Below are 26,412 nucleotides of genomic sequence, written 5' to 3'. Positions count from 1 at the left end.
TAAACCAGGCTACTCTAAGGCAACCTGGAAGCAAGGAGCTCTCTGCTGGAAAAGCCACAAAAATAGGCACAATGTCTGTGTGTATTTTTCCTTTTCTGGCAGTATGAGAGGTCAGCACCAGGGCCAGGGTGGGCTGGGGAAGGCTTGGAGCCGAGCAGAGCTCAGCACAGTCTGTTCCTCCCTGCTCGACCTGTGCGAGGGATCCTGATGGGCTCCAGATGCTCTCCTTGCCCAGAAGATGATTCATGGTCAGGGACTGACCGGGCTGAGAGGATCAGACTGACATCACCCTCATCCAGGATGTGACCCCGTGCCTCAGTTTCCCCACTTGCAAACAAGCAGGGACCAGCACAGTGCTGGCAGAGAGGCACCACAACCAAATCTTCCTGCTGTGCACAAATCTATCTGGGGGAAAGAGGTGAAAACCCACAACTGCAGCGTGGAATTTGCCCTCTGCAGCTTACAGGAGAGCTCAGGGGTACCCAAAAGAGCTGAACAAGGAGCAAAAGAAGGGAAGCAGTGTGTCCTTCACATGGCGCAGCAGCCCCATGGGGCTGGGCTTGGGTGCAGGAACACAAACTCAAGCAGAGCCCAGGCAAAGGCACGGAGGAGCCCAGCGAGGGTCATCGTGCAGACAGGATCAGCATCCGGCTCAGGAAATTCCCAGTGCTGAAAATAGTTGGATGCTGGAAGGGCACGCGGGGGACGCGGTGCTTTATGCTTGCTGCAATTTTTTTTCTTCCCCAGGCGACAGGGGCTGCCAGGAGGGTGCTGGGTACCCCCAGCAGGGTCTGGGGGTGCACCCAGCAGGATCTGGGGTGCTCTCCACTTTTAGGGGCCACCCACCCTTGCACTGTGCTCCAGAGCCATGCCGACTCAAGGAGAACATGCTGCCAATGCACTTTTTTTTTCCTACAGAAGAGGAAAAAACATCGGCGTGAAGCAAAGAGCAGCAAAAACATGGTAAAATCAACCTTTTTAGGAAAGGGCAAGAGGCTCCTCAAGTGCTGGCAGGGGTCCTGCCCTCCTTGCTGCCCTCGCCAAGCTGTGGGGGGGAGGCAGCCCCCCGGCTGTGCTCAGCACCAGGCCGGGTGCCCCGGGAGCACCCCGTGCTCAAGGCCTGCAGCGAGCTGGGAGAGCAGCAGCCAGCCCAGCTCCACCGCATCCCAGAGCGACCCCAGAGGGACAGCAGGTTGTGGACGGTTTAAACCAGGGGAATTTTTGCTATGGGGCCAGCACAAATATTTGCTTTAGTGTGCGCTGGGGAGAAGGGGAGGGGGGGGGGACACGAACAGAGGAGAGCAGCTGCCGGTGGCCAAGAACATCCACGGGGAGAGCAATGCCAGAAAAATGCAAGATTAACGTGCTTCCCCTGCTGCTTCCCTCGGGGTCCCGCTCTCCTCCCAGAGCCCCCGCACCCAAAATCCCCCAGCAGCCGGGCCAGGCACCCGCGGGAGGGCTGGCAGCGCCCCACCGCCCCGGCCGGGGCAGGAAACACCGACGGGGGTCGGGGGAGAGCCAGCACGGAGGGGGGGTCCCGAGCATCCCCGATGGCGGCCGCCCCTCCCTCCTCTTCCTCCTCCTCCTCCTCCTCCCACCGGCCGGCCCAGAGCCCTCGCAGCCGCGGGGCCGGCCGGGGAAGAGGGGCTGAAGGGCCGGCGGGCGCGGTGCCGTGCCGAGCCGGGCCGGGCCGAGCCTTGCCGGGCCGTGCCGCTCCATGCCGGGCCGTGCCGGGCCGTGCTGTGCCGGGCCGGTCTGTGCCTTGCCGGGCCGTGCTGCTCCGTGCCTGTCCGTGCCGGTCCGTGCCGTGCCGGTCCGTGCCGTGCCATGCCGTTCTACAAGCGGAGCGTGGTGGCTCGGCGTGGACGGCCGATGCCTCTGGTCGAGCTGCGGGACGTCTGCAGCCTGGCGGCGCTCACCCTGCTCCGGCAGCTCGCCGACCTGTGCGGCCACTCGCTCGCTTTGCTCGGGGACATCGAGGGCCACGTCGCGGCTCTGGGTCGCCGCACCGGGCGGCTGCACCGCCGGGCATCCCGCCTGCAAGCGCTGCTGCGGGGCCGCCCGCTGCGAGGGGCAGACCCAGGTAAGCGCCCCCCCCCGAGCCTTCCCCGGGACCCTCTCCCCATCGGGGCCGCGCAGCGAGCGTTTGCCAGGCGGGGGCTGCCTCCTTCCAGCCGCTCCTCGCCTCCCCTGGCTCCGGGGACCGGCGACCGTCCCCAAATCGCTGCGCTCTCGGCCTCGGTGGAGGCGCAGCTGGGTGCGGAGCGGCTTCCCCCGAGGGTTTTGGGGCGGCCAGAGCCCCGTGGCAGCCCGCAGCCTGCAGTCCTGCCCGCACCCCGCTCCCCCTGGCAGCCAGCGGGGTTTGGGTTGTGCCCCAGATGCTTCTCGTTTCCCTTTCCGAGCCTTTCAGTTTGGCACCAGGCTTTACGCGCTGGGTCATAAGCGGGCAGCGTGTTTCGGAGGAGCTTAAAATAAGCTCGTTTTGGCTTGGGTTATAAAAGTTTATTTTCAAACGCTTTGCGGGGGGGGTTGGGGGGGGGGGGGTTGTTGTTGGAGCATGCTTTCCGCAGAAGCGCAGCGCGTTTCTCAGGCCCTTGACGAAGTGTGTGTGTGTGTCCCTTGTGCTTTCTGCAACCCCCCTCGCGAGTGCCGTTTGCTGCTCCGTCTGCGTGGAGCCACGGGGAATGACTGCCAGACCCTCGCCGCGTGCTTCCCGGATGCAAGCCGAGCGCTCAGCCTTGGCCGGGGAGATGCGCTGCTCTTGCAAATGCTGGTGTGGCAGAGAAGTTATCAGGGGAAGGAAGAGGCTCCCGCTGTCCCCCGCCTCGGCTGGTGCAGGAATCTGGGGAGGAGACACCGCAGTCACCCAAGCTGACACCTGCAGTAGGGCAGAGCTGGTGTTGTCACCGTACGTGCTGGACCGCTGTCCCCTGGAGGAGGAGCTGGCCCTGACGGTGGCCAGATGGTCCCCTCCTGGTCGGTGGGCTGGGAACGCTTTTGGCCGCAGGAGCTTTGTGCCACTGGGCTGGACATTGCAGCCACGGTGGCCTCAGGATTCGGGCAGGGGCCAGCAGAGATGGGGCAGTCCTCTCTTGCCTTGTCTCCTCGTTAGAGGCATGAATATGCGTGTGTGCGGATGTGCATAAATGACACTAGCTGGAGGTTGGAGATGCATCGAGAAAAAAAAAAAAAAAGAAAAAAGAAAAAAAGCTTGGCTTGATTTCATGAGTCCAGCTCCGAGGGGCACAGGGACACGGGCGGGCTGCATTTCCCCCACCCCGAGGGCAGCACCACCCTTGGGTGCTGAGGCACAGCACCGTGCCAGGTCCCTTGAGGGGGGAACAAACACTTGACACCATGCTGTCGGAGGGTGGGAGTGGGTCCCCCTTTTCCCATTTCTTGAAGAGGATCCAAAGGGGAAAAATCACATTTCTCTTCTCAAAGCGGAACAAAACCAAAATGTCTGGTCCCTGGGGACACGGCGGTGAATCAGCAGCACCAAACATGCCCTGGAGCAGCCTTCCTGCAGTCCAGCACCAAAGGCTCATACCTCAGGACCGAGACCCCGGCAGGGCTGCAGCACCTGCTAGCTGTCCCTTCGGCTGGGCTGGGTTCGTCACATCCTCTGGCTCGGAGCTGACACCACATGCTGGTGATTACAGACTCCTCTGGGCTTTTGCAGTGAGTGGTGGTGCTCCACGTATTGCCAAACTCCAGCGAGGAAACCGCAGCTGTGCAGTGCCAGGGGAGAGGGCCAGGCTGTGGCTCTGCCCTCCCCGAGGATGCTCATCCCGGATTTTCTCAGGATCCTCTCCCCGGCTTTGGTTCCTCCCAGGCGGGTTGAAGTGTGCCAAAAAAGCAGCTTGGGTGCCCGCTGTGCCCGTGCAGTTTGTCCATCTGCAGAGCCAGCAGGAGCCGCCTTGCCTTCCTCCTCCTCGGGAGAGGCAGGCGCTGGGGCAGTCGCATCGCTGCCGGATGAAGGAATCGCACCGCAGAGGGCCAGGGGAGTGCTTAATCTGACGAGGCAGCACGGTTGTTTCCACTGCAAGACAGCAGCCAAAGGCTGCTGGATTCCTCTGCCCTTATTCATCGGCCACCACGTGAGAGCTTGGAGAGCTTGCGCCCGTCCCAGCGCTGCCCCTCGCAGCCCCCTGGGTGCCAGCTGGGGGGCACGGGCTCGTGCTCCTCGCTCAGCCCTCACCCCTGGGGACCCAGCCACTCCCGAAATAACTCTTGGTGACAAAGAGGATGGGGCCGGGTGCCGAGAGCTATTTAAACCGTCATTCCCTGAGGAGCTGCGGGGATGATTCTCTGGAAGGAACCCTGGGCTGTGCTGGCAGGAGGAGCTGTTTACTGCTCCTGCCTGAATGCACGGTGCTTGCCGTCCTCTGAGCTCGCATCTCAATGCAAGTGGAGGAGATAGGCAGAGCCACCACCCGCGGGGAAGCGCTGGGGGTGGCGCAGGGCTCCCAGCACGCAGATGCATGGGGCAGGGGCAGGAGATGCCATGAGCCCATGGGATAAGCAGCACTGGCTATGGCAAGCATGAGGTGAAGGTCTGGAGAAGTCCTCATCCTGGGAACTGGAGCTGCTCATCCTGGCCTCAGCCTCCTCCAGTGTGGCTCCAAGAAGCCTCCAAGAAGCTTCCTCCGCCTGTTTGCTTCCGAAGCCAGCGGTGATTTCAGCGCCAGAGGGGAGAGCACAGCTCCCCCCAAACGTGGCCTTGGCGCGAGTGGGAGGAAGGAGGCTGAGCAAAGCTGGGCTGGGTTCGGCTGCCAGAGGAGCGGAGCGGGGAGCCGCACCCTGCCTCTTAACAGGAACCGTCTGCGGGGAGCAGCAGGGAGAGAGGGGATAGAGGAATAACGCTCATCTCGCATCCAGACCCGCCTCGGCCGATAGCACTGCTCTCCGAAAACGTCAGCGGTGCGGTGGTCAGGAGCAGGCACCGCTGCTGAAGTTTCCCCAGGGAAGGCGAGGAGGAGGTGCTGGGGATGAGCTGGGAGCTGGCACCGAGGGTGTCCTCTCCAGGCTGTCGCCGTGACCTCGCTCCCTCCCTGCCAGCTGGCAACGGGGCTGCAACTGGGGACCCAAATCACCCGCTGGCGGTGCGTGGGGGCATGGGGTGGTGCTGCCATCCACTTGCAACGTGGCACAGCCGTGGTGCTCATGCTCCCTGCTGCCCCAGGTCGCAAGTAGAGGCTCCTCAAGCCCCCGTAGTATTTCTGTATCAGAGTGGTTGCTGTTAGGAAGCGCTTACAACATCGCGCTGGCTGTGACTGTGGCAGCGGTTACGTTGCTCAGGAACATGGATTCGTTTCAACTATGTCTCCAAAGAGGCTTGCATCATCTTAAGCAGTCTGAAGGATGCATTCACTTTCATGTGCAGAGAAGAGCTGGAGCTCACTTTGGCAACCCGCTCTCCAGCTGCAGAACTCTCCGGCACACTCAGGGAAGTGAAAGCGCTCGCACAGCACCGTCGCCAGGCGCTGGACCGCAGGGTGGTGCTGGGCTGGAGCAGCTCATGCCTCCAGCTCCTGCTGTGGCGGGGCGTTTGCAGGTGCCAGACGCTGTGCAGGAACGAAGGGCCGCCTCCACGCGGTGCGTGCAGCAGCTACCGAGCACAGCAGAGGTCGTCTCGAGGCTGTAATCGCTGAAAGGCGGGAGCTGCTGGCCCAAGGACCGAGCTCCCTGCTGCTGACCAGTGTTGGGACGCACCTGGCACAGCCCCTACACCCATTCCTGGGGACAGCTGGGTGCCAGCTGGCTCTGTGCCACCCGCCCGTGCCCTCAGCGGCCTCATGGGGATGGCCACATCCCATCCCCAAACCCCGTGGCACCCCTGCAGCCAGCAGCTGCAGCAGGTCTACTTCTTGCTGCATGCATCACACGTGCGGTCAGCTCAGCTGGGCACATCAGCTCGGACGTGAAACTCTCCTTCCCTGCCTCGGCCAGGCCCCAGGGCACCTGTGGGCACCCCAGCTGTGTGCGTGAGAGTGGCTTGTGGTTTCCTGCTCCTTGGGTGCTTGTCTGGAGGCTCCTGCGCAGAGGGGCTTGGCTGGAAGAGGTCAGCCAAAAGGTCGTGGGGGGATTTGTGCTGGTGGAAATTGCTCAGCGACTCCAGGTTTCTGCTTAGGCATGGGACAGGCAAAGCAATGGCAGCAGGAGGTGAGGTCAGGGTGGCAGGATCATCTCCTGCCTGTGCAGGACCTGCTGCGGCTTCTTGGCAAGGAGAGCTGGCACCATTGCACCAGGGATGTGCCCCAAAGCTGTGGGGCCAAAGGGCAGGGCGAGGGATGTCACCAAGCAAATGGCAGAGCCCAGGGGAGCTGCAGGATGGAGCCTGGAGCAAATCCCCCCAGCTGGCTGCCCAAACCCCGTTAATTAAGGGAGAGGGGAGGCTGGCTCTGCTCGTGGCAGCTACACACGCCGGCAGGGCAGTGGTGGGGCGGCCCGGGGCACCTCCTCTCCTGCAGCCCCTCCAAGCTGGTGGCCCCCATCCCCTGCTCCCCCGGCCAGCTCCATCCCCGCGCCGTCTCCATGGCTCCGCCGTGGCATGCGTCTGCGGCGGGGAAGTGCAGCTATGTCTTTAAGAAGGGCCTGGGCTGGGGTGGGAAAGCATTTCCATGCAGCCTTTCTCCCAGCAAACCTGGAGCGAGTTAGCGGCCGAGTTCGAGCGGTGGCCGGCGGCCAACTCGCCCCACGCAGCCACCCCGCTGGGTGCCAGGGTGCCATGGGGGCACGGGGCAGCCAGCGGGGCACGGAGCAGCCCGTGGCCCCCATCCCTGTGCGGAGAGAAAGAGGAGGAGGCCGAGCTGGGTATGTACAAGTTTTATCCTCCTCCTCCACCCCGATCGCTGTCCTGCTTCAGGGAGGGGGCTGGCAGCTCCGCGGGACGAGGGCAGGGAGCGCAGCGGGTGCGTGGCGTGGGGCCGTTAGGGATGCAGAGCCCTCTGTGCCCTGGGCAGTGCCCCACAGCAGTGCCCAGCCCTGGGGCTGGGCGCCGCCTCCTCCTCCTCCTCCTCCTTCTCTTCCTCCTTTTTCTCTTCCCCTTCCCCCTTGCCGCTGGCACTGGCTGGGGCTGGAGCATCCCCAGGGACCCCACTGGGACGGGAGGTGCCCGGGGTGCCCCCGCTTTGCTGCCACATTCCCAGGCACAGGATGGGTGCTCCAAGTGGGTTCCCCCATGCTGGGCATGATGCGGTGGCTGCAGGGTCGGTGCAGCCACGTGGGGGACAACGTGCCAGCACCACGCCCCGTGCCCCAGCAGGGTCACTGGCACCACGTCCCCCGCTGTGGGCTCACACATTGTGGTGGGGATATTACAGCATGTGGCACTTGTCTGGGTCTGTGCTGGTGGTCCTGCGCCATGGTTTTGGGTTGCGTTTGCTGCTCCCAAGCTGGAAGGAGCTCTGGGTGCCCAGGGATTGGGGTGCAGCTTGGCGGGGTGCTCAGGGCTCGGGTACCCACATCCCCTCGGCGGTCTGCACGTGCCTGACCCCTGCATGGGCAGCAGAGCCCTGACAGCGTGCCCTGTGCTGCTGGTGGTGTCGGGGCATGAGAAGCTCCCGGGGGGGCACTCGTGCAGCTCCCGGGACTGCCGAGTAAGGAAACTTGTGCTGCTGCGTTGGAGGAATCCCAGGAATGCAGAACCCAGAGGGGACACGAGGTGGCACGGCAGCCTCAGCCTGGCGTTTTGGGAGCTCTGCAGGCAGAGCGGTGCCAGAGCCAGGCCAGCCTCGCAGGGGCCACTCTGGAGGTCACCTTCGGGGGTGGTGGGGAGGCACGGGGAGGGTGGGGACGGGCTCAGGGCTCGGCTTCCCGAGCTCTGCCAGCACCCTCCAGCTCGGTGGGCACCCCTCAGCACCCCTTTCGCCCGGCTTGGTGCGGCAACTGGGCTCCACACGTGCCACAGCCCGCTTTCGGCAGCCCCGGTCCCCTTCTCCCCGTCCTTGGCTCGGGCCCCGAGCCATTGTTCTCCAATGAGCTCATCCGAGTCGCTAGTTACTTCATTTATTTATTTATTTATTTATTTATTTATTTATTTATTTATTTATTTTTAACGTGGTCTCTTGGCCAGAAAACCATCAGCTCCTCCGCTTTATGGCTGCTTCAACGAAGCTGCGCCAGCGGGAGCGGAGGGCAGCAGCGGAGGTGGAGGAGGAAGAGACGGGCGTGGGGCAACCCCGCAGGAGGGGAGGACGAGCCGGGGGTCCCGCTGCCCGGGACGGGGCACGTGTTGGGGTGGGGGGCTCCGAGCAAATAGCTGCTGGGACGGCGTTTCTGCAAGCCGCCCCGGGCTCACCGCGGTGCCTCGCTTTCTTGGGTAAGAGGAGGGTGGGGGCTCGTCCCCGCGAGCCGGGGGTGGCACAGCTGGGCCCCCGCACCGCCGCAGCTCTCACACCCACCTGCTCCCGCAGCAGTTGCACACACGCTGCCGCTCCTTGCGCCAAGTACTGATCCAATTTGTGGCTGTTGCCATAACAACCTCCCGGCGCTTTCTGGTCCTTTCTGTCGCTGCACAAGATGCCGAGATTCGGCGGGTGAGGGATGCTCCAACCCTCCTGGCCCAGGATGGAGCAGGGGGGCTGAGCAGTCCCCCGGCACCCCCGGCCTCTGGGTGTAAGGCCCCTTTGCCAGCTGGGTCCCAGCGCAGCGTTGGGGTCTCTGGGTGCTCCCTGCTCCTCCCAGCACACCTCCCAGACATCACCCCAGCACCCACAGGCCCAAATCCCCACCACCCATGGGTCTTGCAATGCGCACCAGGCACCTCGCCTGGGTTTTCCCCGATGGGGCAGCATCCCCGAGAGCCCACCCGTGCCCTCCCTCCTCCCTCGGCACCACCTCAGGGCTCCAGCTCCCTTCGGGGCCAGCCACGGAGAGCTGCTCTGAATGACACGGGGAGCGCTGCCACCCCCGCAGCCCCCCCCCCCGGGGCACCCCATCCTTCGAAGGGTCCCCCCGCACCGAGCCGCGCCGAGCGCGGGACCCCCATCCCCGCACTTCGGGCCGCCCCCTCCCCATTCCCATCCCCATCCCCGTGTCCCCCATCCCCCGCCGCCGCCCCCGGCCGCCCCCCGCAGCCGCCGCCATTGGGCGCGATCGCGCTCCGCGGCCCCGCCGCGGCGGGCGGGCTCCGAGGGGGCGGGCGGGCCGGCGGCCGCCGCGCCGATGCGGCGGGCGCTCGGTGCGGCCCGGCCCGGCCCGGCTCGGCCCGGCCCGGCCCGGCTCGGCACGGCACGGCTCGGTGCGGCTCGTTTCGGCTCGCTTAGGGCTCGGCGGAGGGGTGGGATGGAGCCGGAGGGGAGCGGCCCGGGGGCGGCGGAGCTGTGACCACCTGGGCCGGGCGAGCAGCGCCGGAGGATGGGCAACGCGCAGCGGAAGGCGCCGCGCAGCCAGCGGCGGGGCAGGATGCGCTCAGCAACAGGTACCGGGGGATGGCACGGCTCGGCACGGCTCGGCACGGGATGGGACGGCACGGGATGGGACGGCACGGCACGGCACCGGCCCCGCTCCCCGCGCGCCCCCCGCTCCGCTCCGCCCGGTGCCTGGTGCCGGTACCCCCCGCCGCGGGCTGGGATGGAGCCGGCAGCAGCAGGGGAAGCAGGGGAGGCAGGGGAGGGGGCGGCTCGCCCTTGGCAGAGGCTTCCCGGTCCCTGTGGGTCGCTTGGAGGACGCGGGGGAGGTCACCTCCAGCTGAGCTGCGCCTCGCTGCCGGGGACGGCCAGCCCGGGGGCTGTCGCGGGGCCCTGACCCCACTGCCCTGCTCAGCACCGTTCCCCGGTGCGTGGCACGGGTGCTGCCCGGGGGGGTCGAGCTGTGGGAAGGGGAGCTTCAGGATGTGGGGAGCCAGCTCTGGCATGTGGGGAGCCGGCCCCAGATTGCAGGGAGCGAGCCTCACGTTGCCAGGAGCAAACCCCGGATTGCGGGGAGCGAGCCCCAGATTGCAAGGAGCGAGCCCTGAACTGCAAGGAGCAAGCCCCAGGTTGCCAGGAGCAAACCCCAGATTGCGGGGAGCGAGCCTCTAATTCCAAGGAGCGAGCCCCAGGTTGCAACGAGTGAGCCCTGAATCGGTGGGAGCAAGCACCAGGGTGCAAGAAGCCAGCCCCGAATTGAATGGAACCGGCACCCAGGTGCAAGAAGGCAGCCCCGAAACGCGTGGAGCCAGCCCCCGTCTTCATGGAGCCAGCTGTGTTGCAGAGGCCTGCACTTGCTGGCCCTAAAGCAGGGCCCTGCCGAGGCAGGGAGCCCGTCCCTGCGCCGCCCCCCAGCACCCCCAGCCCCCACCTCCCACAGCGGGTGCCTCCGAGGGGTCTCTCCCCAGGCAGAAAGGCAGAAAGCCCAGCAAATCTGCTGTGGGCGTTTGGGGGGGGGAGCGTGGGGCGGCCGAGCACAGCTGCCCTCTGAAAAAGCTGGGTCGAACAAGCAGGACCTGTCTGCTCACTCCTTTGTCCCCACCCGGCCAGCCCAGGCGGTTCCACAACCCTCTCCAGACACCGGGAAGCTCGGCTTCCCTCTGCGACCCAGCCCAGCGCCTGGAAATGCCAGAAAAGCTGGGACGCTGAGGTCTGGCAGGGCTCTGGGCTGCAGGACCGGCCGTGATCCGCTGCCCCGTGCACTCCTGAGGGCTGGAGAGCAGGGAGGTGGCAGCGCGGGGAGCAGCGGGGAACTTGGCAGCCCTGGGAGGGACCCCCAGCAAATCGCTCGGGAGCCGCACGAAACCGTGGAGTGATTGTCACAGCCCAAGTGACTGTCACAGCTTAATAATGAGCGGGCAGAGGGGGTGGAAGTACAGCCTGTCTCTGTATAATTTTGCAGCTGCCGTTGTAGCGGGTGGCGCAGAGGACTGAAATAGGGCAAAGAGAGCTTTAGGTCAGGAGGGGCTGCCGTGCGCCTTGGGGGCTGAGGGGTGAAGGATGCTGTCAGTGTGTTGCCCTCTTGGCTTGGGATGTGGGTAGTGGATGGGCCTGGGGGTCTGGGGTGTTGGCCTGCACCCTACCCATGTCTCCTGCCCCAGACTCACGGCTTGCAGGGGACCAGAGCTGATCGTGCTTCTACCAGGGTTGGGAAAGGTGTACCAGGGTTCCTGGGAGTCCCAGCTCCCAGGGAGAGGCTCTCAGGTCACTGTGTTTCAGGAAACCAGCAGCAGCAGATGCCCAGGAGTTGTTCTGACACACAGCACATAGGGGCTGGTGCCGGGGCACCGGGGGAATCTGTTGCCACGTCGTCCGTGGCTGTTGCTGGTGTGTGTCAGAGCAGGTCTGCTCGTCTCCCCCATCTACCAGAGCCATGTGCAAATGCTGCATGGGTTGCAAGTGCCTGGGGGAAATTAACTCCGCCGGCATCTGCTGTCTTCGAGGCATCCCATCCTTTGGGCCTGCAGCATCACTGAGTGCAAGGCGCACGCTCCCCATGCTGCCCCGGTGTCAAAAATCAAGCCCGTCCCAAAGCAAGCCAGTGCTTGGAGCTACGTTCCCATCTCTGCTGCAATCCTGGCTCCCAGGTGCCTCAGTCCTCCAGGAAAATCAGGCTCGGCTTTACAAATCCTCGGGGTGCTTGGAAAGTGGTCCCTGCGGAGTCTCCGCTGGTGGCGTTCGGCAGGAGGCAAGCCAAGAGGAAGCCCTGGGGGGCTCCTGCAGCACCCAGGGTGAAAGTCGAGTGAATTCGGAAAGCTGTGACATGGGAAGGAAGAGGGGATGGGGCTGTGACAATGGGCTGCTGGCGCTGACTCAAACAGCCAGTTCCTGGTCGTTTCCTTTCCCTCCGGGCTGGGGACGGGGCCGGAGGCAGGGAAGGCGGAGGCAGCTCATTTCTCGCCGTGTTTTTTTGCTGCACGGAGTCCCGAGCGCCGGCTGCAGCCATGGCCAAGGTGGAGTGGCTCCTCGCGCCGTGGCACCGGGAAGGTAAGGCAGGAGGGCAGCGGTGCTTGCAGGGATTTGGGGTGCCTGGTCGGGGAACGGGGACGTGGAGGCTCTCGTCTTCGGAGGCCGTGCGATAGGCACGGATGGGGTCAGCGCCGCCTGACGCTGCAGGTCTTGTCCCCGCTATCCCAGTGTGGCCTTGGCTGCGATGTGTCCCCTTCTCTTTTAAGCCCTCCCTGCTGCTCCCCAGCCCATCTGGGGTGTCCTCACTCTGATGAAACCACAATGGGGCAGATCCCCCCAGCACGGGCTGCGGGGCCACGCTGAGGGTGCAGCGGCCGGGGGCCTCGCCGCTCTTGCTGTTGCTCCTGCTGCGGCTGATTTCACATCTCGGGCCCCTTTGTCCCGGGGCCTGGCCACGTTCCCCTCTCAGGCAACTTCCTCGCATTGTCCTGGCCCCGCGGAGTGCAAAACCAGCAGGGCACAGGGGAAACGGCGCTTTCCTGGAAGCGCCCGCTCCCAGCGCGGGACCGCAGCGTCCCCGGGACAGCCACGGGCACGGGGTGGCCGCAGTAGCGGGTGGCCAGGCTCCCTGTCTCCAAGGCAGCCACGAAACCCAGCAGTGTTGAGGGCTCGCTCGCTTCCCTGCCACCGTTCCCAACGTCCCCGCTGTCTCTGCACGAGTGGCAGCGCGCTGGTTGCTGTGGTGACTGCTCCCACAGCGGCACGGTGGCCCTGCGTGCCCCCACGCGCGCTGAGCTGGCAGGAGGACCCCCGGCGGGGTCACCGGGGTCCCGCTGGCACCACGCACGGGGAGCACGCGTGTCCCCTCTGCTCTCGCCCCGCACAAGACGTGGAGCACTTGGGATCCGGCTGGAGAAATTGGGCTGTTATCTGTTTTTGCCTGATCTCACCACAGGGCTGGCTGGGCAGACTGTCCTAGCGTGGTGTTAACTCTGAACCCTACTGATGGACAGTGGCGTTAACCAGTTTGGCTGCTGGTGCTTTTCACGGAAACCTCTCGTGCAATCCAACCCTCCCTCTGCGAGCTGAGTGACCCTCACAGCTGCCAAACCCACCCACCCCTTCCAACAGCTTCTGCAGTGCTGTTATCTGCTGCCAGTACAAAAATCAGCTGATTGCATGTGAAAACGGGGAGAAGAGAGCCTGGAGCCTCGGGCAAATCTGCTGTAGCAGGCCAGTGTGATTAGTTCATGTCACAGCCCCACCAGGTGCCATGCAGTGCCACAGGAGGGGCAGACGTAGTGTGCTGGGGTCCCAGCACGGGCACCCCCCTCAAGAGCCTGGAGCCCTGGCTGCAGCCAGAGGCTGGCAAAGCATCCGCGTGGATGTTTCGTGTCTTGGGCATGCCCCATCCCGCTCACGGCAAGCACCCGTGGCAAGGTCTGCCTGGCACTCGTCGCTTTCTCCTAGCACGGGGTTCTCAGCGGGACGGTGCTTTCAATTTGGGGACATCGTTTGGGCCTGGGCGGGCGTCCACGCCTGGGGCTGCGGCAGGCACGGATGCCGCTCCGCGTCTCAGCGGGGCAGCTGGATCGGCGGCTCCGAATTCAGCATGGGGTGAGCTTGGGACAGGAGGCACTTTCCGCGGCGGCTGCCAGCTCCTGCTGTTTGCTAGTTTCTCTTCCTCTCCGCTCGTCGCAGAGCAGCGTGCGCTTTGGCTCCGGACCACAGGGAATGTCACCGAGCCGCACGCGCCGGGAGAGAGCGCTCACCGCGCCGGCAGCAGGTCGGGGCGCTCGCTCGAAGCCGGGGCCATAACGTCGCCGGCGCTCTTCGGGTTGCTGCTCGGGGTCGATCTCGGCCTCGAAGTTCACAGCCTTCATCCTCCGGCGCGCTCGACATGCCGCCGTGCCGATGCCCGTTGCCATGGCTGCCCTGCTGATGGTGCACCGCCTGCCGCTGCGTCGCTCCCGCGGCACCAGCGAGGAGCCGAGCGGCAGGGGCCGTGCTGCCGGTGCCGCCCGCGGGCTCGGGGAGGGCTTGAGAAGGAAAAGTTTGGCCGTGTGGTTTCCGGCAGGAGCCATCGTCTTAGGGTAGCTTTGGAGTGAATCAGACAGCTCCCGATGGCGCTGTCGAATATCTCGCTGTGGATTCGGGATGCCTGGGCAGGAGGTAAATACGGGTGCTGGCGGGGAGCGGGGGTGATTCGGGAGATGTGTGGGGTGAGCGCACAGGCTGTGCTCTGCAGCTGGCAGTCCTAGGAGGGACCAGACCTTGGCTCGAGCTTCGCTCCGGTCCTAAAACAGGAGCAAAATCCCCTTAGCTTGAGTCCTGGACCTGATGCCACCACAGGCAGCACCCTGGGCCAAGCCTGAACGCTCACTCGCACTCTGCAAACTGTCACCAAGGTTGCGGTGCCACTGCTTAGCCCTGCACACAGACACTGCCTGGCTTTGGGGCAAGGGAATGAGCTGTTTGGGAGCAGGACGATGCCCTGGGAGACATCCTGGCTCCTGCGAGGTGACCTGCAGAGCCATCGCGTGATACCCCCCGACCCAAAAAAAACCCTCCTGGGGAGCAAAAGCCGAAGCACCAGGGCATTACACTGGCTCCCGCAGGCAGCCCTGAGCTGTGTGCGCATGGCGCAGCCCCTCATGGCACCTCAGGGTGCTGGGGGGACCAGGGGGGGCCCTGTGGTGCAGGCAGGGTGTCCCGGTGCTGGAGCCCTGCCCTGGGGGATGGCTGCGGGGCCCCCCCAGCAGCTGCCCGGGGAGGCTTCCGCTTTGCTGAAGGGCGGCCCCGAGTTTCGGTGCTGCCGTTTGCCCGCCGGGTTGCAGCCAGCGGGGTGGGTGCCTGGGGGTGCCGAGGGTGCCGGGGCGGAGGTAAGGTGCCCTGCTCGGGGCAGGATGCAGGTGGAGGAGGGAAGAGGAGGGAGGGGGAGGCTGTGGTTTGAGGTGTCCCTGATTTCCTGCCTAGTGGCTGCGGGGTCTGCAGGGGTAGGGGGGAAGTGGGATGCCCAGAGCCTGCTCCGTGCCTGGCCTGTGCGCCTTGTGCCGTCCGTCACCTCCGTCCTGCCTGGGCATTGCATCCCTGGGCACCAAACTAGGAGGCAAGAGGAGGAAAAGCCGTGCTCCGGCTTGAAAAAATGGGGCTGCACTCACCTGCAGCAGGGGGAATTTCATCCCCGGGTGTTTGGCTGCTCTGGGCACAGCACTGCCCTGCGTGCGCCCTCCGGGACGGGGCTTTGGCAGCCGACGAAGCCTTGGTGTGATTTACACGCGCACACCCCGACACCTCTTGGTTGATATGGAAACGAGTCAAATTATTTAAAGGAAAGGAAGAAAAAAAAATAAAAAAAAAAAAAGGACTTGTGTTAAGGCACGTCGTTATGGTAACACAAATTATAAAAGTAACTAGGCTAGGGACCAGGCACGTTGCTTTTGGATGCTGGGTGTCGTGCAGGCTGCGCCGCTCGGCTCTGCTGGAGCTGGGGGCAGGGTGGGCAGCACGGGCGATGCTCGGCGCACAGCGGGCTGGGGCCGCAGCGGCCCAGGTAGCCACAGCAGGCTCAAGCAGTGTGGGAAAAGGGCCCCAGCAGCACGCAGGGAGGTGCTGGGCAGCTGTGAGCCATTGCGGTGTGGTCCCCTTTCACCAAAGCCACCCCGTTTGCTTCCTCTGCTTGCTTGGGTGGGGTCTGGCACGAAGCGGGTGCTGGTGCTGCGGCCGGAGGCGCTGACGTGCTCGCTGGGGACAGGCCCTGCGAGGCAGGGGTGAGGGGAAGTGTTTGCCACGCAGGAAATAGGAATGGGTGTGCACCCAGCGCCTGCCTGGACCCCGGTGCCATCAGCAAGCCCTCACCCCCTGCTGGCTCGCCACCCTTCCCTGCTAAATGTGAGGTATGCCGGGCAACGCGTCCCCTCTTCTGGGGCTGCTGGATGAGCTAAGCGTGACACAAAGGTGCCGTGCCCCTTGGCGCCCTCCTTTCAGGCTGCAATTTCTGCTCTTCTGCAGCGAGGAGGTTGCCTCACCGCTGTGCTGCGCGCTGCCTTTCCTGCGCCCAAGAGCAGCTGTGCAATCACCCGGGGTGACAGGCTGATTTCTTCCTTCCCCAATTTCACCCCGCTCTGTCCGCCCACAGGAGCGTGGCCGGTGCCTGGAGCAGCAGCGGCGGTGGCGACGGGCTCTGCTCCTGCAGCCTGCGGGGGTGGCTTTGCCGGGGCGTGACACGGTCACGTCCCCGTCCCCGTGTTCCTGGAGGGACAGGCGGGCAGGATGAGCGCGCTGTGCTGGCTCAGCGCTGGCCCCGAGCCTGCAGCAGCGCTCTCAGGATAGCCGCTCGCCTGCCTCCCTCTCATTCTGCTCCCTCCTGCTCGCAGCCACCTCTAACCTGGACCTCGAGAGCAAGAAAGCCGCCCACACCAAGCTGTCATGGCAGCAGCCCGTCAACGTCTTCCTGGCTGCCGGCCGCCCGCCGGGCATGGAGCAGCTGCACCAGGAGGCTCAGCTCAACCTCCAGAGCCTGCTGCAAGGTAGCGGGGCGAGGGAGGCGGTCTGGGGCGGCAGGGACGGGCACAGATCAGGGCACGCTGCCCCGAGGCCATCTCCCCACATGCACTTGTCCAAGCTGCTCCTTCGGCCTCGCCAAACTGCAAAAATCAGGTCCCCAGGAGGTCCCAGCCTCCGCACCGGTCTTCTCCCAGGTCCCCATCCGAGTGACCGTGGCCAAGAAGTGGCCCCGCGGCGCGTTCCTGCCCGCGAGGAGGGGGCCGGGGCTGCCGAGCCGTTTAATGCAATCAGCGGGGCTGGTGATCTGGTTTCCTTCCAGTTCCCTCATCGCGACGCCACGCAGCCTCAGATCAGATGCTTTACAGGCATCGGTTAGATCAGCAGCCTGGCCCTTCGCCCAACTCGTAATCTCATTAAGCCAGCCCGAGCAGACCTGGTTTCCGTGCGAGGCCGTAACGACCGGCATTAATTAGCTCAGCAATTACAGGGCGGGAGATGCTGAGATCCATGCTGGCCATCCCCAGCCGGGCTCGCTGCCCCCCTGAGGGCTGGTGCTTTCTCAGCCCTGGCCCCGCTCCACGGGATCTGCTGGCAGCACGGGCACCTTCCCCTTCCCTGCATCCTGAGCCGCCCACGATGAGCAGGGACGGACAGACAGCCCAGGGACAGACGCCTCCGTGCTCCTCCTGCCACCGAGCGGCAGCTGGAGCAGGGTCCCCCCGTTTCCCTTGCAGAGGAGTATGAGGAGCAGTACGAGAGCAGGGTGACCGGGCAGACCTTCCGCGCTGCCGGCCACCCGTCCCCCGGCACCCCCCCGGAGCCCTCACCCCGACCTCCACCCTCCAAACGCCTCGAGTTTGTGCTTATGGTGAGTCCTGGGGCCCCCTGTGCCAGGACCCCCCCGTGCCCAAGCATTCCCTGGGGCAGTGGGGCAGGGCGGTACAGCCCCAGCATCGGGTGGAGAAAAAGGGTTGGCACGGCTGATGGGACAGCAGGACCAGAGGTGGCCCTTTCTGTCCCCTGGGGGGGGGTTTGGCCGGACACACGCTTTTCCCTGCAGCCCCCGAGCCGGCGAGCCACCGACGAGGAGAGCAGCGGTGCCACCGCGCTGGGCGTGAGGCCACCCGACGCCTCCCTGAGCCTCCCCACCACCCCCGACAAGCAGACGGCCTGGCCCAGGGCCTTCCCCCTGCCCACCGTGGAGGAGAAGCAGTGGCACCAGTCCTGTTCCGTCCAGACCAACGTTGTCCCCATCAACGTCTCGGGTAGGCCAGCGGGGCCGGGAGCCGGGGAAGGGGAATACGGGGTGGTGGGAGGGCGAGCCGGGGCTGTGAGCCCGTGTCCCTGCCGGCCCCGTGCGGGCGATAGGGGACAGCAGCGCCACGCTCGTGTGCGTCATTCCCTGCCACCTCTCCTGCCATCTGCAACTTTGTCCATCCGACCCACCAGCCACGCTGCCATCCGGTCTCTCGTCGCTGCCACGCTGCCCCACCAGCCGGTTCTGTTGTCACCTTGGCTCGCGCCACGCTCCGTCTGTCCATCCGTCCATCTGTCTGTCCCCAGGGGGGCTGCAGCGCCCAGCAGCGCAGAGCTGCCCGGCCCTTGCACGCATCCCATCGAAGCCCGTGTCCCCGGTGTGTCCCAGCAGCCCGGCCCCATCGGTGACAAGGCACAGCGGTGTCACCCGCTGCTCAGAGCGGGGCCCATCTCCGCGCCTCCCCGTGCATCCCATCCCCATCGCAGCATCTCCGTGTTCCCACCAGCCGCCACCACCATCCCCGCTGCTCCTCCATCCCCACCGTGGGGCTCACCCTGCTCCTTCACACCTCCCCGCTGCCCACCAGCGAGCCAGGGGACACCCGCGGCCACGGCGATGGCACCGGGCTGTGTCCGCAGCGTGTTTGTTTTGGCTACAGGGCAGCACTTTGCTAGGCACGCGAGTGCTCGTCACTCCCTGTTTAACACAGAGACCGCGATGAACCCCAAGTCCACCCTGCGGCGTAGACGGACCGTTATCGGATTCCCTAACATGTCCCTGCGAGACCAAGGTGACAGCAAGAACCGCGCAGCCCATTTTTCCTGCCCCACGAGTGCTCGGGGCCTGGCTGGCACCTGAGGATGGGCAGAGGCACCGCCGTGGGGCTGGGACACCCCGGTCGTGGGGATGGAAAGGCCACCACAGAGGCTCTGCACCCTCTGAGGAGCTGAGGTCCCGGGCGTGCTGGTGGCACTGGCCTGGCGCCGAAGCTGGGTGATGATAGGGGACACCCCCCAGACCCCAAGTCGGGGTGCAGCACGGTTATGGGGAGCAAAGGCTACCGAGATTTCTCCTAGGGGTGGCTCAGCTCCACAGCTCCAGCCTGTCCTCACCAGACCCACAGCGGGGTGATGAGGGTGCTGGTGTGGCTGAGCGTGCTGGTGGCACCCCACAGGCCGGTGTTTGACCCTGGCTCGGGGACCTTGTCGTGCCAGGGAAGGTGCAGAGAATTGAGAGCCAGGTTCTGCTCAGAGGTGTGTAGGGACAGGAGGAGAAACCGTGCCACCAAGGGAAACTCTCACGGAGTAGGAGGAAGGGGAAGGAAGTTTCCCTGTGACAGGGGTCGAGCACTGGGTCAGGAGGGCAACACTAAGGGGCAATGCCCGGGGTGGTGCCAGCCCCCCGCTCACCCCGTGTCTGTCCCCGCAGGCAGCGCCAACGGCCCCGCGCCCGCCACGCGCCCGCCCATCACCGAGTCCTTGTCCTGCAGCTTCGAGCCCACAAGCGGGGGGAAGCCCCCCCAGGAGATAAGCCCCCACCAGCCGCTCTCCGCCCCGCTGAGGAAGACCTTCAGCGACCTCGGGGGGACGCTGCAGGCACGCTGCTGCCCACCCTCCACCCCCATGGACAACGCGGCCACCCCCGGCACCTGCAACGGGCCTCAGGGCACCCCTTTTCCCTCACCCTGGGGCGCCGGCTCCTTCAGCTACGCCGCTCCCCCCAGCCCCACGGCTGGTCAGGGAGCCTCTCCGGGCAGCTCCGCCGTGGGTTCACCCGCCGGCACCGACCGGGCGGCCTCCTTCTTCATCGCCCAAGAGGAGCGTGTGGGGAGTGCCGGGCCCGGCTCCTTCCCTGCTGCGGTGCCCGAGTCCCCCCCAGGCTCTGGGGGCCTGCGGAGGTGTGAGGGACGAGAGGCCAGGGTGAATTTCTCGCCGGCAAGCAAAGAGGAGCCGGAGCCGGCGCCAGAGCCGGCACGCCTCGGGGTGGAGCGGGCAGGGTGCCGCTTCCGCGAGCGCTCGCTGTCGGTGCCCACCGACTCGGGGTCCCTCTGCTCCGTGGACATCGCCTACGCCGAGGCCCGGCGGGGCAGCACCAACTGCGCCCTGGGCTACCCCAGCGCCGGCTCCGAGGGCAGCACCAGCACCGACAACATCTCTCTGGGGCCGGAGCCCGACGGGCAGCAGCGGCGACGCTCCAAGAGCATCTCCCTCAAGAAGGCCAAGAAGAAGCCCTCGCCGCCCACCCGCAGCGTCTCGCTGATCAAGGACGGGCAGGATGGCCCCGCTGCCCTGGGGCTGCCCAGGGATCAGAGACCCAAGAGCCTGTGCATCCCGCTGGAGCCCTCCAGCCACCGGCTGGTGCACGCGGACCCCCAGGGCAGGGAGCCCGACGGCCCAGCCGCCCCCCACCAGTGGTACCTGGCAGACTGGAAGACCGGTGACGCCTACCGGTCCCTCTCCGGCTCAAGCACGGCCACGGGGACCACGGCCGTTGAGTGCATCAAGGCACGGGGCAGCTCCGAGTCCCTGACGTCCCCCTCCATCTCCAGAGCCACGACACCCTCCCAGCTCTCGGCGGAGGCTGACCTCAAAACCTCCTCCCCGGGCAGGCCCACGGGGCTGATGTCCCCGTCCAGCGGGTACTCCAGCCAGTCGGAGACCCCCACCCCGACCGTCCCCACGTCGGCCATCCTCGGGCACTCCCCACACCAGGTGCGGGTGAGGCCACTGGTCCCTGAGAGGAAGTCTTCGCTGCCGCCCACATCCCCCATGGAGAGGAGCCCCAAGTCCAGGCTGTCCTTCGACCTCCCTCTCACACCACCCGCCCACCTCGACCTCTCGGGGCTGAAGATCTCCCTGAAGGGGAAGACGAAGGTCAGCCGGCACCACTCCGACTCCACCTTCGGCACCAAGCTGGCCCAGAAGACCAGCCCCATCCAGCCCATCATGCCCGTGGTCACCCAGTCTGACCTGCGCTCCGTCCGCCTGCGCTCCATCAGCCGCTCCGAGCCAGAGGACAATGCCGACGGCCCGGAGCACGCCGAGGATCCACCACGCGTCCCCTGCCCGGCTCCAGAGAGGAAGGTGAAGCCACCGGTGGCAGAGAAGCCACCACTGGCCAAGCGGCCCCCCCTCAGCATCCTGCCCAAGCCCCCGGCCCTGCGGGAAGAGGGCCCCCTCTCCCCTACGTCCCCACCCAGCGTTGCTACCAAGGACGGCTTGGCAGTGCTGCGCAAAGGGGAGCCGAGGAGGGGCCCCGGGGAGCCCCGGCGGCTCTCACAGGGCAGCCTGGAGGATGAGCCGCGGCCCGAGGGGGAGCGGAGGAAGGCCAAGGTGCCACCACCAGTGCCCAAGAAACCCAGCGTGCTCTACCTGCCGCTCGCCCCAGCCCCGGTGCAGCAGGGAGGAGGTGCGGGGGACCCGGCACCCACCCCCAGCCCCATCATCACGCTGGACACCGAGCCCAGCTGCTGGCACCCCGACACCGATGACCCAACGCCCACGGAGGTCCCGGGCACAGCACAAGCTGGCGAGACCCCTTTGGAGCAAGGTGAGGGTCTCCCTGGTCCTCCGTGTTATACCCCAGCGAGAGGGGGCTGAGGGGGCCCCTCTCCATCAGCCCATGCATTTCATGGCTGTCTTCTCCTCCCTGCAAACAGGCAGCTTGTCTGAGGCCGGCACAGAGGAGAAGAGCTTTGCCAGCGACAAGACAGCTGACTCCATTGCAGAGGAGGACGATGATGTCTTTGTGGCAGCCCGTACCACAGAGGATCTCTTCACCGTCATCCACAGGTAGGGCTGGTATGCGGGGGTGGGCACGGCTGCCCAAGTGGCCCCTCCAGAGTCACCAGAGCCAACGTGGTTCTGTCCCTATCACTGGTGCCCGAAATTCTCTGTGCCGGGGCTGGTGCTCAAGCTCGGGAGCAAGCCCTTGGAACTCGCCACATCCCAAAGCGGTGGCAGCTCCTGCCTGGGGCTGCTCCCACCACGATGCTCTTTGTTGCTTAGGTCCAAGAGAAAGGTTCTGGGGCGGAAGGAGCCTGGTGACACCTTTGGCAGCCGGCCCAATTCCCACTCACCCGTGAAGACATCGGGCTCACCAACAAGTGAGTCCCCTGCAGCAGTGGTCGGCACCGGGAAGTCCTCCAGCAGGAATGAAGATTTTAAGGCCCTGCTCCAGAAGAAGAGCAGTAAAACCAGTGCTGGTACCCGGCCATCTGCAGCTGAACTGCTTAAGACCACAAACCCGCTGGCTCGGAGGGTCATGACAGAGTTTGCCCCTGAGCTGGATGGTGCAAACAGCCCCAAAAGCCAGCCCTAACCTTGCACAGACCCTTCTTGGCCACAAAGGGCTCGAGATGGCTGCGGAGGGAGCCTTGCTGCGAGCGGTAGCTTTAGGCACTCAGGTCTTTGCAGCAGGGGTGTCCTGGCTGTCCCGCTGGGGCTTCTCTTGTGCTCTCACTTCTTCCTCGGCAAATCCTCTCTGGTTCATCTCCGATGGGAGAGCCGCCGTCAGAGAGGCAGTGTTGGGACCTGAGGCCCCCATGTCCCCGGCGGAGACGGGCTGCTCGCAGGAGGGAAGAGGCAGGCATGTGGCACCGCAACAGGGACTGTCCCCTGCTGAGCTGGCCCCGGGACCCGGCACCTCCTGTGGCACTGGGCTGGCAGCTCCTGCTGCTCCTCGGGAACAGAGTGGGACAGCAGCCCCAGGCACCCTCCAGCACCCGCAGCAAAGCTAGCTTGAAACTGTTTGGTCACTCGGCATGTGGTACTTTAAATGGCTTTTTCTAATGCACAATGGCGATGATGGTTTTTTCTCTTTTTATTTGACGGTGTACCTTGAGTTTCCCAGGCAAAAGTCCCGGGTATGAGTTCAGCTGGAAACACGCAGATTTACTTTGGGAAGATGTGAGGAGGCTGTTTGGAAATGAGGTTGCTTTGGAAGAGCCACAAACTCTTCCCTCTCGTCAGCCAAAGCATCCTCCCTGCTGCATGGGGAGCGGGCGCCCCGGTGTCTGCAGCCCGTGCAATGACCTCGGGCCAAAACTCACCCCCTCGAAAGCCCCCGACAGTGCTGCATTTCTGAAAGCTCTCCGGCCCTTGCTGTAAACACAGGCCCCAGGGTCACTCCACTGCTTCCCCGAGGAGCCATGCTCCACACACAGGTCCCCACCAGCATCCCAGGACAAGCATCTCCTGGACTTCAGGTGGCTGGAGGCACGGGGAGGGCTTGGTCCTGGTGCTGCGAGAAGGAAGGGGCTGCAGCAGGGCAAGAAATCTCCTTTCCTGCCTCTGGTACAGGATTGAAGCACCCTACAAAAGCCAACACCTGCAGCTTCCATTGCTGGGGGTCCTACAGCTGCTGGCCAAACACAGCCAGGGGCAGAAACACAGGGGGACGTGCCCCGATCCACACCCGTGGATTACTCCGGGGGGGTTCCCACCATCATGCCCATGCCCAGGGGTTACCCACACAGCAGGGGCTCTACCCCAGCGCTGTCCCCATGCTGCTGATGGTGCCACCATCCCTGTGCCACAAGCAGATCCCCAGATCCCCACGGCACAAGCAGATCCCCCACATGGATCCTCACCAGGCCACGCTGAGAGGCAGCGGGGCAGTGACACCCGAGGGCTGGGGGCAGAAGGCAGAGGGCTAAGCAGAAACACCAGCCCTTCTTCTTCCTCGGAGCAAGAAAGGGCCAGGCAGTGCCTGCTGCAGAAACGGGGTATTTGGAAAGTTTGCACTTTCATTTCTTCGGGTATTTGTGCGTAGGGGGAAGAAGATGGGGCTGGGGGCAGGCAGCCCTGGGGAGAAGGGGGCTGAGGGCACGGCTTCAGCAGGGCTGGGGTGCTCCGTGCCAGGCTCTGTGCTGGATTTTTCTTGGGAAGAGGCTCTGCTCTCCTTGTGCTTGTTGTTTTTGTGGTTTTATTTTATTATTTTTTTTCCCCCCTCCCATCGCTTGCACGTCGCACCCTCCGCTCTCACGGGGTTGCAGAATTGAGGCTGTAAACGAAGAGCCAGGTTGAAAAACTCAGGAAAAGAAAAAAAAAAAAAAAGAGAGAGAGAGAGAGAGAGAGAGAAAGAGAGAGAGAACGGATAGAAAGGCGGAAAGGGAAGATAGAGAGGAAAAAAAAGCCATGGCTCCGAAGGGGAAAGGCGGCGGCAAGGCCGGCAAGGGTGAGCGGGGCCGGGGCAGCGGGACCGGGGAACGAGGGGGGCCGTGGGCTGGGGGCCGGTAGCGGAGCCCCGAGCCCCGAGGCCCGGCTCGGTCTCAGGGCGCTGCGTTGGCAGGCGGCGAGAGCGGCGAGGGCAAGGCGCAGGGCCCGAAGGGCGGCGGCAGCTCCGTTAAGGTGGGTACCGGCGGCACCGGGGCCACGGAGCTCCCGGTGGGCATCCACCGGCCCCGCTGCCCCGCCGTGTCCCCCTCCAGGTGAGGCACATCCTCTGCGAGAAGCACGGCAAGGCCATGGAGGCCATGGAGAAGCTGAAGGCCGGGGTGCGCTTCAGCGAGGTGGCCGCGCAGTACAGCGAGGATAAGGCCAGGCAAGGGGTAAGGCTGCCCCCCGAGCGGCCCCAAAAAGCGGGCCGCCCAACCCCAAAAGCGGTGCAGGGCTCGGTGCAGAGCCCGTCCTTAACCCCGACGGTTCCTTCTTGCAGGGAGACTTGGGCTGGATGAGCAGAGGCTCCATGGTGGGGCCCTTCCAGGAGGCTGCGTTCGCCTTGCCCGTGAGCAGCATGGACAAGCCGGTGTACACGGACCCTCCCGTCAAAACCAAGTTCGGGTACCACATTATCATGGTGGAAGGCCGAAAATAAAGTGTGAATGGCCACTGAGTTCCTGACTGCTTGAATTCCGAGCGTGTCCCAGGCGCCTAGAGCTTACAGCAGGGTGCTTGGAGACAGCCAGCCCGTCCCTGCCGCTGTGGCAGGATGCACGGAGTACAGGACCCTGCACAGAGAGGTAAAGCTTTCCTTGGAAAAGGTCAAATTAGCATTTTAAATCAGCTTCAGCTGGCAGGTGAGTCTCTTCCCTTCCAGCTGCAGAGGTGATGATCATAGAATGGTTGGAAGGGATCTTAAAGATCAACTAATTCCAACCCCCATGCCATGAGCAGGGACACCTCCCACTAAATGAGGTTGCTCAAAACCCCATCCAAGCTGGCCTTAGACACTCCCAGAGATGGGGCATCCACAGCTTCTCTGGGCAACCTGTTCCAGTGTCCTGCCACCCTTATAATAAAGATTTTTTTTTCCTTATATCTGATCTAAATCTGCCCTCTTTTATTTTAAAGCTACTACTCCTTGTCTTATTACTACTTGATAAAGTCTGTCCTCAGCTTTCCTGTAGCCCCCTCTCAGTACTGGAAGATTGTTAAAAGGTTCCCGCAGAGCCTTCTCTTCTCCAGGCTCAACACCCCCAACTCCCTCAGCCTGTCTTTGTAGGAGAGATGCTCCAGCCCCTTTTATCATCTTTGTGGCCCTCCTCTGGACTCTTCTAATATGTCCACATCCTCCTTGTGCTGGGGCCCCAGAGCTGAACACAGGGCTCTCATGAGAGCAGAGCAGAGGGGGACAATCCCCTCCCTCGCCCTGCTGGCCATGCTGCTTTTGGTGCAGCCCAGGACACGGTTGGCTTTCTGGGCTGCAACTGCACGTGGAAATGGTATGATCTGTCCAGCTGGAAGCTCAGGCGTTTCTCTGCAAATCTAACCAACCTGAAAACGGGTTCCATCGGGCATTTACCCTTACCCCCACCAGGGAGAATGTAGACAGTTCTCATGCTACAGGTTCTGCTCCAGAGCTCAGACTTAACCTGGGAAGAGCCTCCCTTTGGTAGAGGCAAAATAATGCTAGAGCTCACAGCCGCTGCCCTGGGCAGGCTCCTCGTTCTTTCAGTTCCCAAACCTTTACGAAGGCTGGAGGCTTGGCTGAGCAATAGCAGGGAGGGGGAAGGTGCAGGAGGAGTCCCCCTGCATAAAAAGTCATCCACACTTTATCTGATCAAAGCTCTGGGAAGAAACTGTAGCTTGAATAAGGGGAGAGAAGTAGAAAAAAACACTAAATGCTTGTCACTCCATCAATTCCTCTACTGCTCAGTGTGCAGTACGTGTAAGAAGCCTCGCAGACTGCACCTTGTCCTTCTGGTAAAACCGGCTAAATGACAGCATGACGGATGTGAATGAAGCAGCTCAGCGTGTCTCCTACCTCCCTGACCTTCGTAATAAATATCCCAGCGTGCTGATCCTCTGCCTGCTGAAAGGCAGAACTCAGACTGGTGCTGTCTTTGCTGCAGGTGAGCATCCCAGCGTGTCAGAGGGCTTAGGATGGGGACAAAAAAAAAATCAAATAGCACAAAAACGCCTTTCCCAGGATCACATGCGATGAAGATGCAAAACTGAAACCAGGGCAGGTCTTTTTCCTGCCCCACTTCTTGAGGTGTTTGTTTTGCTAAGAGGCTGGGAGGCTTGCACAGGCCGACCAACACTCGCAAAGCTCTACCTCATTAATATTTTGTTATGAGAGGCAGACAGGCCTTTCTACAGCATGAGAGCAGATGCGGCCTCGTTTAAGGGATGCTCTATTAATAAACTGCTCGTTTCCAGGCTACCAGGGCTTTGTTCTACCTATTAGCAAAAGCACATGGCATATCTCCTGTTCTACCAGGACAACTGTTTGTATTTGGTTTGTTATCTAGTACAAAGAATTCAAATACAGCATACCAGTTTCTTCTCCAAAAACTGCAGAACTCAACCAGGTGTGAAAGTGTCCCTTGCTGTCACGCTGTAACACACAAGGCAAACCTGCTAGGCATTTAACAGAGATGAG

At 63.9% G+C, this 26,412-nt stretch overlaps 2 protein-coding genes across 9 annotated transcripts in view; both read left to right on the top strand.

Annotated features, from left to right (window-relative positions):
• Positions 1-24,418, top strand: part of PIN4 (peptidylprolyl cis/trans isomerase, NIMA-interacting 4) — a 76,076-nt gene extending 51,658 nt beyond the window's left edge. Inside the window, exons 1-5 of one of the 2 annotated variants that reach the window (XM_084534872.1) lie at positions 2,450-2,453; positions 23,722-23,763; positions 23,878-23,936; positions 24,017-24,136; positions 24,244-24,418. In XM_084534872.1, coding sequence (XP_084390998.1) covers positions 23,724-23,763; positions 23,878-23,936; positions 24,017-24,136; positions 24,244-24,402 — 378 coding nt within the window. In that variant the 5' untranslated portion in view covers positions 2,450-2,453; positions 23,722-23,723 and the 3' untranslated portion in view covers positions 24,403-24,418. Of the gene's footprint in view, positions 1-2,449; positions 2,454-23,721; positions 23,764-23,877; positions 23,937-24,016; positions 24,137-24,243 lie in introns of those variants that run through there. The other variant, XM_084534873.1, reaches the window with a different exon arrangement.
• On the top strand, positions 1,642-22,380 carry NHSL2 (NHS like 2). 7 transcript variants are annotated; one of them, XM_084534859.1, is made up of 8 exons: positions 1,643-2,083; positions 16,199-16,351; positions 17,063-17,196; positions 17,389-17,593; positions 18,245-18,376; positions 19,015-21,135; positions 21,245-21,377; positions 21,594-22,380. In XM_084534859.1, exons 1-8 carry the CDS (start codon positions 1,828-1,830, stop codon positions 21,904-21,906), a joined length of 3,447 nt encoding a protein of 1,148 aa, XP_084390985.1. In that variant the 5' UTR covers positions 1,643-1,827; the 3' UTR covers positions 21,907-22,380. The 7 variants fall into 7 exon arrangements, with proteins under 7 accessions (XP_084390987.1, XP_084390985.1, XP_084390991.1 ...); XM_084534865.1 differs by lacking the exon at positions 1,643-2,083 and adding an exon at positions 5,581-6,064; XM_084534860.1 differs by lacking the exon at positions 1,643-2,083 and adding an exon at positions 6,609-6,816.
• Positions 24,419-26,412: the final 1,994 nt, after the last annotated feature.

Source organism: Aythya ferina, assembly GCF_964211825.1.
Source record: "Aythya ferina genome assembly, chromosome: 13".
Taxonomy (NCBI): domain Eukaryota; kingdom Metazoa; phylum Chordata; class Aves; order Anseriformes; family Anatidae; genus Aythya; species Aythya ferina.
The sequence above is the reverse complement of the archived record's forward strand: the minus strand, read 5'-3'. Positions and strand labels throughout refer to the sequence as shown.

Excerpts from the sequence above, each read along its gene's own strand:
- NHSL2 (XM_084534859.1), top strand. The coding sequence starts at position 1,828 with ATGCCGTTCTACAAGCGGAGCGTGGTGGCTCGGCGTGGACGGCCGATG. Across the intron at positions 2,084-16,198 it reads GCTGCGAGGGGCAGACCCAG|CCACCTCTAACCTGGACCTC; the intron begins GTAAGCGCCCCC and ends TCCTGCTCGCAG. Across the intron at positions 21,378-21,593 it reads CTCTTCACCGTCATCCACAG|GTCCAAGAGAAAGGTTCTGG; the intron begins GTAGGGCTGGTA and ends TTTGTTGCTTAG.